The sequence below is a fragment of the Lolium rigidum genome, chromosome 5 (genome assembly GCF_022539505.1).
Source record: "Lolium rigidum isolate FL_2022 chromosome 5, APGP_CSIRO_Lrig_0.1, whole genome shotgun sequence".
Taxonomy (NCBI): Eukaryota; Viridiplantae; Streptophyta; class Magnoliopsida; order Poales; family Poaceae; genus Lolium; species Lolium rigidum.
In genome coordinates, this window is record NC_061512.1 from 123,264,779 (window position 1) to 123,275,143 (window position 10,365).

The 10,365-nt window shown below is 50.6% G+C and overlaps 1 protein-coding gene across 1 annotated transcript; it reads left to right on the plus strand.

Annotated features, from left to right (window-relative positions):
- Positions 1–1,078: 1,078 nt before the first annotated feature.
- On the plus strand, positions 1,079–3,879 carry LOC124655947 (protein SCARECROW 2-like). Its single transcript, XM_047194771.1, has 2 exons — positions 1,079–2,543; positions 3,235–3,879. The coding sequence occupies exons 1-2, from the start codon at positions 1,081–1,083 to the stop codon at positions 3,677–3,679; spliced, it is 1,908 nt and encodes a 635-aa protein (XP_047050727.1). The 5' UTR covers positions 1,079–1,080; the 3' UTR covers positions 3,680–3,879.
- Positions 3,880–10,365: the final 6,486 nt, after the last annotated feature.

Genomic DNA, 10,365 nt, shown 5'->3' on the forward strand with positions numbered 1-10,365 from the left:
TGGGATGGTTCCGATCCTGTGTTCGGTTCAGAAAAAAGTCGAGGAACGGAACGGTTCTGTTTTCTGTTCGGTTCCGGAATCGCACCGCGGAACGGAACAGCTTAAACATGTTTCTTTGTCCAGGTTAAAATCAACACATGCCTAAACATGATTTTGTATGTCCAAATCAAAATAAAAATAAAAATAAAAATTGCTACATGCAGGGCGTGCGTCGCCGCCGCGCGTGCTGGCCATGCTCGGCTGCCGCGCATGGTGGCCGTCCAGAGCCGCCGCGGGCGGGCGCCGCCGCACATGTTTGGCCGCCGTTGCGGGTGTGCGCCGCCGCCACTGGCCGTGCTGGCTGTTCTACGGCACCGCGGGCGTGCGCCGCCGCGCGTGCCGGCCTTGCTCGGGTGCCGCAGTGCCGCCGCACTAGCCGCCGCGAGCGGGCGCCAACGCCGCTGGCCGTCTTGGCCGTCCTGAGCCGCCGCGGGTGGGCGCCGCCGCACGTGCTGGGTCGACACCGCTGGCCGTGCCGTTTCACCGCTGCGCGTGCTTGGCCGCCGTTGCGGACGTGCGCCGCCGCCGTTGCCCGTCCTGCGCCGCCGCATGATGGCTGTGCTGGGTGGTTAGCGATGTTTTTTTTTTCTTTTTTCTTTTCATCCGCTTGATGGTTAGCGCCTCGTTCCTCCAGATTCTACCAAATTGGCCGGACGAGTCCGTTCCGCATCTATGCGGTATATTCCATTCCGAAGAACTAGTTGGTTTCGTTCCTTCTACCCAACCGAACACAAAAATGAGTGCTAGGTGCGGAATTCCATTCCTCCTAATTCAGAACCGAACACACCCTAAATTACCCCTCGAGAATCGTCGATGTTCCCCTAACCAGTTGTGCTCACGCTCTTGTTCCCCTCTCGTCGGCCTCTTCCACTTTACTCCACTCCTCTCTCCTGCTCCCACTCCCCCAGCTCGCCTCCGCACTCGACAGCCAGCGGCGCGCGCGGCGCCAAAACGCATAAAAATCCCGGTAGAATCCACAACCTCTCCCGCCTCCGGTCGCTCGCCATGCGCGCGGCGGCCGCTTCCCTTTGGCGTTTCTAGATGGGCTCCTCCTCCCTCCTCCTCTTCCCCTCGTCCTCCTCCGCCCACCGCTCCTCTTATTCCCATGCCACCGCCGCCTCCGACTCCTCCTCATCCCACCTGCTCCCCTATCCTTCCCACCTCCTCCTCTACCTCCACCACCAAGAACCAGCCGCCAGCATGGTCCGAAAGCGCCCCGCGCCCGACATGGACCTGCCCCCGCCGCGCCGCCACGTCACGGGGGACCTCTCGGACATGACCGCCGGAGCGCCCGTGCTCTCGTCCGCCACCGCGCAGCTGCCCGCGCTGCCCACCCAGCTGCTCCCGCCATTTCAGCTCCAGCAGCAGCACCAGCAAGTGCCGGATCATATGGACGCCGCGCCGGGGAACACCACGGCGTTCGTGGACGGCATCATCCGGGACATCATCGGGAGCAGCGGCGCGGGGGTCTCCGTCGCGCAGCTCATCCACAACGTCCGCGAGATCATCCACCCCTGCAACCCCGGCCTCGCATCCCTCCTCGAGCTCCGCCTCCGGTCCCTCCTCGCCTCCTCCGACCCCGCCCCGCCGAACGCTCTCCTCCCCGACGCCGCGCCCACCGCCGCAATGCCCATGGCGGCGCTCCCTCCCCCTCCAGACAAGCGGCGCCGCGAGGAGGAGCGGGAGCCGACCAACCCACCACAATCCCCCAAGCCCCCCTCCGCGGAGGAGACCGCCGCGGCCGCAGCGGCCGCCGCCGCCGCCGCCACCGCGGCGGCCAAGGAGCGGAAAGAGGGGCAGCGGCGGAAGCAGCGCGACGAGGAGGGGCTCCACCTGCTGACCCTCCTGCTCCAGTGCGCGGAGTCGGTGAACGCGGACAACCTGGACGAGGCGCAGACGGCGCTGCTGGAGATCGCGGAGCTGGCCACGCCCTTCGGCACCTCCACGCAGCGCGTCGCCGCCTACTTCGCGGAGGCCGTGTCCGCGCGCCTCGTCAGCTCCTGCCTCGGCCTCTACGCGCCCCTGCCCCACGCCTCCCCGGCCGCCTCCCGCCTCGTCAACGGCCGCGTCGCCGCCGCCTTCCAGGTCTTCAACGGCATCAGCCCGCTGGTCAAGTTCTCGCACTTCACCGCCAACCAGGCCATCCAGGAGGCGTTCGAGCGGGAGGACCGCGTGCACATCATCGACCTCGACATCATGCAGGGCCTGCAGTGGCCGGGCCTCTTCCACATCCTCGCCTCCCGCCCCGGCGGCCCGCCCAGGGTCAGGCTCACCGGCCTCGGCGCCTCCATGGACGCGCTCGAGGCCACCGGCAAGCGCCTCTCGGACTTCGCCGACACCCTCGGCCTGCCGTTCGAGTTCTGCCCGGTGGCGGACAAGGCCGGGAACCTTGACCCGGACAAGCTCGGCGTCACGCGCCGCGAGGCCGTCGCCGTCCACTGGCTGCACCACTCACTCTACGACGTCACCGGCTCGGACTCCAACACCTTGGGTCTCATCAAGAGGTACCGTAGTACTACTACTCTGCTACGCCATGCTTTGCTTCCATCGTCGAGTCTGCCATTGCCATCATGCCCACTTTCCACCCTGCATTTCCTTCACCAATGTGACATCGTACGTACTACTGCTAGTAGCTAGGACAGACATCAATGGTGGTACTTGCTGCTGCATTGCTTTGGTTTAAGCTCTGAAGTGGTAAAGAGATTACAGATTTGGGCCGCTAAAAGTTTGTCATTATTACTAGCTTTTTAGGATTAGAAAGGTGGCAACTTTCTGTTGCTTTGCCCATCTCAAACCCCTGTTCCATTCCATACTCTTTTGGTGATCCGAGAAGTTGTAGGATTTGGCTCCCACATTTGGTTTGTGGATCGCTAAAAGTTTCTCGGTCATCATGACCAACTTTTCATGCTGAAAAGCTCCCAGCTTTCTTGTTCCAAGTGCTGATTACTTAACTGAAACCACTGTCATCGAAGTACTAGTAGCACTAATCAGTTTGTAGTGATAATTGATAAGCTGAAAGCTTCAGAAATCTACCTCTGTCCCATTGTGTACTTGGCAAACCAATAATTCGATCAAAATCCAATACTGATGGACCGAATTCTTAGTCTTATGTTTTAACAGAATCGGTGAATGAATGAATCACCGATCATGAAAAATTGCTGTACTGATCTAGACAGACAATGGTGGATGTCTCAGGTTGGCGCCCAAGGTGGTGACAATGGTGGAGCAGGACCTGAGCCACACGGGGTCCTTCCTGGCGCGGTTCGTGGAGGCCATCCACTACTACTCAGCGCTGTTCGACTCCCTGGACGCCAGCTACGGCGAGGACAGCCCGGAGCGGCACGTCGTGGAGCAGCAGCTGCTGTCGCGGGAGATCCGCAACGTGCTCGCCGTCGGCGGGCCGTCCCGCACCGGGGACGTCAAGTTCGGCAGCTGGCGCGACAGGCTCGCCCGCTCCGGCTTCCACGGGGCGTCGCTGGCCGGCAGCGCTGCCGCGCAGGCCGCGCTGCTCCTCGGCATGTTCCCCTCCGACGGCTACACGCTCGTCGAGGAGAACGGCGCCCTCAAGCTCGGATGGAAGGACCTGTGCCTGCTCACCGCCTCGGCGTGGCGCCCGATTCAGACCTCGTCAGCGCGTTAGAAATCTGTAGAGCTCATGTTACTACCGCTACTAGTTCTTACTTAGGAGTAATGCCATTTCCTAGTTCTTTTGCCTCTTCATTCAGCTCCTCATATTTGGTCAATTCTGAGTTAAGGAAAGGAAAACATCCCGATCCACTAATTGCTACATCTCTCCACTTACATTTGGTAAGTACTAATGCTCAGCTCAGTTTCATGGTATCTTTGCTTCTCTTCAGTTCATGCTCAACTTAATTTCGCCATTTCATCAACTTAATTTACCATCCTTGCCAACTTATTTCTTTCTTTCTGTAAGGTTTTATTCCTTGATATCTGGTTACTCAACACTATCAAGGACATCCTAATTGTAGCCATTTTCATTAACTGCATGTGGTACTCGTGCAATTTATCTTGAGGACTAACCTTTAATTACTCTCTCCGTCCATAAATAAGCGTACACGCTGGTTTTTCAAGGCAAATTATGAAGTTGAGTAAAAAATACATTGAGAACATGCATCTCTCCTCTTTAATTCTTTCACCTTCAATAAGCTAAGCTAAGTGCATGTAGAAAACAAGAAAAATATATGCTTAATATTATTGGATTTGATTTTCGTGCGATGAGAGATAAGCAATTAAAGTGCATTGGAAAGATATGAGTACACTCTTTTGTGCCCAAAGTTTAGAGCTAGATGTTCACTTATTTGAAGATGAAGGGAGTAACCAAGATATAAAAAATTGTAGTGCTCATGTTTAATGGTTGTGTGCATCCCTAGTTGGTGCAGAGGCTGGGAAGTGAAATTCTCTCCAATTTTAACAATTTTAAGACACGACACAACGCTTGCTTGGTGGGATTTTTGTGGTGGCTCGTCCGGCGGAGATTGACTCGGCGGTCCCAGACTTCTTTAGCGACCTTTGCCATCGTTGTGGCTGCAAGGGCGGCACAACTCTTGCTTCGGGAACTCGGTACAACTCAACCCCTCATCTCGGCGTGGTGTGGGTGGTGCCCGCTGAGATCTCCAGTCTGATGTTAGGAGCCGGAGGGCGGTGACGTGGGGCTTGCCAATCTAGCTAATAAAGGAGGCGGTCCTTGGGTCTTCTCGCGTCAAGACTCAAGACGGTGTTCTCCTTGATGCCGACCCTCAGTTGGCTGGTGACGAGTTTCGGAAGGCTCCGCCGACGATCTCCATTGAGAGCCTGATGCATGTAGATTTTTGGATCGGATGAGAATTGGTCGTGTGCACCCATAATTCTGGCCATGCGGCTTCATGAGGGAATGACGCGAAGCTACGCTATTTGTTGCCGTCATGTGATATGTCTGTTTTCAATTTCCATGGAGAATACATTGGGGAGAATGTTATGTCTGTTGAGGGTCTGAGGTCTAGTAATGACAAACCGAGTCTTCGTAGAGAAGAGGACTTTGCTTGGTGTTTCTTGACTTGCAGCAGCGACATCGGCAAGTGGGTGCGGCAACACAGGAGGAGGAGTACATAGTCTTATCTTTCAAGATGAAAATTCAATGTCTGGCCTTAATTGGCCTGACAATGGTCTTTTTGAAGATATTCTTTTGAGAGGGCGGACTTGCTCTATGGTAAAAATTCAAGGTCCGGTCTTAATTGATTGTGCGTGACAATAACCTTGTTAAAGACAATGTTTTGAGAGCACGAACTTCGGGTGCTGTCTAAGCAGTGGTTTGTGTTGCATCTAGAATATTTTAATCACCATACCGAGATCTTTTGTTTTTTTTTTGTAGCAGTATTGCGTGCATCCATAATATCTTTACAACATCTCGTTGTTGCAGAAATAGTGTAATTGGTAGCTTCATGATATTAATATAGTTTTCTTGACAAAAAAGGGTGTGTAGCTGAACTTTGAAAGCATATCCTGTTGATCCAACCTTGTGGTATATATCACATCACCTTACCCTTTTCCATCACTGATTTTGATACCCTTCTTGCATTAGTCAAAGCCAACTTTTCAATTTCCATGGTCCTCATCTGCTCATGCTTGCCTATACAAGATATGCTTCGATTTACTTTAACATCATTTTCACCTTTGCCTCCGTATATGACCATTAGATTTTGTTGTTAAGTCTTTGCTTCCTCGACACCATAGCCAACGGGCTTCTGCATCGTCAGCTTGGACCCAGTGTCAGATTCCACAAGCTCACAATCCCCATCAGCCACTCCCGGTCCATTGCTTTTCTTACCTTTTTATTTTCTTCTAGTCTCATGTCAGCTCAAACTGATTAATTATTTGGACATTGTTAACTTGGACTAATCTATACATGTTATATTAAGACATTTTCACCTTTCACAAAGAAAAATAATACTAAGACCTTTTCACAAGAAGATAAATAAAACTGATCGTTCATTTCTTCGATAAAGAAAATCTATTAATACTAAGTTCATACAATTACACCTGGTGTTGCCGCAACATAATGTCGATACCTAGTCGAGATATATTGTTTTGTACATTTATTCATTCAACAGATAAAGGATCAAAGCCTAGATTTTTTCCTTTTCTTTTGCCAATGCTGTTGTCAACATGGCAAAGAGCAACATTTTCTTGCACAGGTTCTGCTGCATTGCTGCTAGTAGTACCACCACCACCCTTGACCGCTTCATAGTCACATTTCCATTGTGGGGTAATCTGTCAAATCTTGAAGCAAAGCATCACCTTCAGCCGCTTCAGGTGTCATGATAAAATGATTCCTGCTCTTTCTGGAGAGGATTGTGTGATAGGGTTTCAGATCAGTAGACTCTCGACAAAGAAAGACTACTCAAGGATTATATGTGCTGCATCTGCCAATTGCCACGATGGGTGATGGGTCTCTCCTACTCATCTTCTCCATCGCCACCGGCCGGCCCCTATCTTTTCTTGTCCCAAGGGGCTGGCCCAAGGAGTGGTCCTTTTCACGCAACAGAAAGCCATCCATCCATCCCTGCTGCTGCTGCTGCTTCTTGTTCTCTTGTGTGGTTGAGGCCCTACTGTCCAAGGGGTCAGCTCGGAAAGACGCTGATCCCTCTAGCCATTGCTGGGTTTGCAGAAAGCTAAGGCTGGGACGGTTTTTGGGGAAGTGGTGATGGCAGTCAGGGCGTGGTTGCTGGACGTGCTAAACCCATTTGCAGCTGCTGGCTGGTTTGGTCCGATGAGATGGTTGGTTGCTTGCCTCCTCCATGATTCTGCTCACCTCTAGGGGAAAGAAACAATGGAGCTCCTCGCAGCCCATCCATTGGCAGCTCATGTAGTTGCAGCTTATCTGAAATTTTGCCATGTCTGATTCAGACTGAATGATTGAGCAGGTGTTTCTCCCATCTCACTCACAGTAACAACTTTGAGGGTGGGGACTTTTAGGATCAACCAGTAGATGGAGAAGATGAGATTTGCAAGATAAATCAGTAAAACACAACAACTTTGAATCCAGCGGGGCCATGGTAGTATGTTGTACAGTGGAATGGCATGGTCCTGAATATTCTTCAATCATAGAGCAAGCGAGGAAAGAAGATCAAATCGGTGTCGCCTGCCTGTGTGAGCTAGTTTTTGTGGGCCTGGCGTCTGTTAAGCATGGCCTTGAAGTGTCACGTCATGTTCATAGGGAAAGCAGGAGCCTTCCTTTCTGCTGTGCCCCGTTGGAGCCATGGGGGAAATGAGGAACAGAGATTCGGAGGAGTGGGCGAGCGGGGTGCAGTTCAGTGCAGGCATTCATTTTTGCAGCGAACTGCATCTCCTCTGCACGTCCATATGATCTGGGCTGTTGGAGTTGGAGAGGAGTTACTGTTTAGCACTGCTCTTGTGTCCTTGCACGCACCACGCTTCCCTTGCTTGCCATTGATGCATTGCCAGCACGTCGTGTTCCCTGGTTTGGCAGCGCTAGATATTCCTTCCACATTTCGTAAACAGGTCAGAAACATTTCACTCACACCACCATTTACATACAAGGTCGTACATGTTTATGTAACCTCCGCGCCGCTCCCCACCTAGGGCGACACGGTGGCAACCATAGTCGTCACCACATAGCACGGCCGCCTCCCGTCCTCTCCTCTCGGCAACCATAGTCGTCACCACATAGCACGGCCGCCTCTCCTCCCCACCTCTCGGCGGTGGAGCAGTTTCTCGTGGCGGCTTCAAAAGTCATGGGAGGTGGAATTCGGCAGTCATCAGCGCGGGGCATACGGCCGCAGGTTCTGGCGAGTGGTGGCGGCGGACCTTGGTCGTTCTCCTACAGGGCGGCCGACGACGGTGGCAAGCTCGCGATCTGGTTGATTGCAACGATGGCAACGTTTATGCATCGCTACCTTGTTAAAGATATTTTTTGGGCTTCAACTTCGGCCATGGCGGTGTTTATGCGCCGCTACCTTGTTAAAGACATTGTGGTTTTAGTCTGCATCGTCTCTCTCGGGTTGTTTCGGCGGAAACCCTAGATCTAGGACTCCTGGACCGGACTATGGTGGCATTACGATGATGTTCTACCCCCTAGAGGCATTGTTTTGGAGCAGGTGTTTGCTGGAGGTATCGGGAGGTGGAGTGTTGTGGCATTTACTGCGCCAACGACGATGGGTCTCGGCGGTGTGGCGTAGCGGACTCTATGCAATGGACTCGTGCACGTCGACGGAGTTGTCTGGCGTTGTGGAAACATCGACGATGGGCCTAGCAAGACCAATGTGTTGAGCCCTCCTAAAGATAGGCCAATGAAGACGACAACGGTGGATTTCTAGAGAGTGTGCATGTTGTGCTAAAAATCTTTTTCTTCGATGACACAACCTTGTATTTTCCTAAAGGCAGCCAAAGATAGATACTAAACCATAGACATATAAATGCCAAAGAAGTTCTCCCGCAATTTAAATTTGAGCCTCAATGCCAAGGCTACATGCACGTGTGCATCCATTAAAGTAGCCAATCAACGTCGGCAAGAGTATCAACACCCATATGCCAGGGAAGAACAACCGAACAGCCTGGTCGACGTTGCTAGGGAGCCAAGAGTACGAATCACCATTGTCGACGACGTAGCAGTCGGGACAAAAAAAGAGAGGATAATCTTCCTCGTGTCGACCATGAGAAAATATCCAAAATCGATCTAGCAAAGCAAGATCCGATGGCCCATACTTAGAGAATTGCAATATTCCAACACCAGGAATGAGATCTATCATCGAACAAAAGATCAAAGGTTACTTATTGTAGATGATGCCATTTCCATTGAACGGATGCCAAAAATAAGATGGCTACCAAAACCCTAACCTAGTCTGTTGAAAATACTACTTTTATAAAAAAAACTCCACACATAGATCGAGTCTCCATTCCTCCCAACGCCGGTGAAGCCGATCGAAGGAGGGGGGCCGATCTTAGGAGAAGGCAAAAGTAGAGGCGGTGGATGTTTTCTTTCGAAAGGACACACCATAGAACAATTGGAGTGATCATTTATTTAGATCCAATTCCGCTCACCATGATATACCTAAATAACATCCAAATTTTTTTATAGGGAAATTATCCTGATCGAGCGAAAAGATCGGTTGCTCTGTTCGCCCACGCGTTTTCCCTGACCCACCACTCGCTTGCTTGCCTGGGTTATGTCCCATTACCCGTTCATACGCAAGTTCTGGTTAGCACTCATAAGTTGAGACAACATAGGAGCCAAATGTTGTAGTGCTGCTTTCTAACATGTATGCTCCCCTTGAAAAAGCTTTGCTTTGCTACCCTACCGTTCCCATCGTGGTGCCACCACCACCTAACCAGAACTAGTATATGCGGCTTGGTGTCATCTTCTCCAGCGCCGATGGGGCTTCGCTGAGCTGGAATCGCGGCAGGCAACACCAAGTCGATGATGGTACAACCAAGTTTTTTGATGTTGCATACACACATTTTTTTTGTAACAAATGTGTGTGTATTGTAGAGAAAGCACAAGCGAGAAGTTGCAATGGTTACATGGGCGTTTGCCACAAGTTTAGGTTTCCCCAAGAATTTTTATGTTTGAAATGTTATTTCAAAATGTAACAGACTTGTATGAGTTTTGTGGCGAAAGCATGCGCCAAATGTTGTAAGAGTTTCTACAAGTTATGTTTCCGAGATTTTCAATGATTTGTACATGTTTTAAAAAGTTGTAAACACATGATATTTTTATTGTAATTTTTTATGTTTTTTATTGCCACAGCTGATGTTTTATGCAAATTAATTGGTACTTAACGAACTTTTCATTACTGCATACACATTGTTTTTGTTGTTGTAATAGCTTTTGATTTTTGTTGAAATTACTAACGATTTTTGTTGAACTTGTTGGCGGTTGTTGTTTGCAAATCAATCTACGCTAAATAGCTCTTGTTTAACCACTCTTTTATGACATTGTTTTCAATACTTGGTGCGATTCATATCCATCTTAGAGTGGCATTTTTGTTGTAAATACCGGGAAGGTTGGGCCCAAACGACATATCCCTTCGATTTAATTTGGGAAGGTTATGACCGCAGGTTGAGTTTCAGAAAACCAAGAGGCAAAATGCTAAGTCTTGTTGCGGTCGAACGGCCGTGACGATTAGGGGTGGGCTTAAAAAATTAAAACCGAACACAAAAACCAAATTAACCAGTACCAAAACTGAGACTAATTTGGTGAATAAATATGATAAACTAAAATTAAATATATAAATTTAGTTTTTACTCTCAGTTAACCGGAAACCTCGAAAAAACCGAGTTACATATAAGTTAGAGCGAAATCCTTCCATA

What these genes read in the sequence shown, in the direction of transcription:
- LOC124655947 (XM_047194771.1), top strand. Translation starts at nt 1,081, where the DNA reads ATGGGCTCCTCCTCCCTCCTCCTCTTCCCCTCGTCCTCCTCCGCCCAC. An exon ending in ACCTTGGGTCTCATCAAGAG is followed by an intron (nt 2,544 to 3,234) that starts GTACCGTAGTAC and finishes TGGATGTCTCAG; the next exon opens with GTTGGCGCCCAAGGTGGTGA.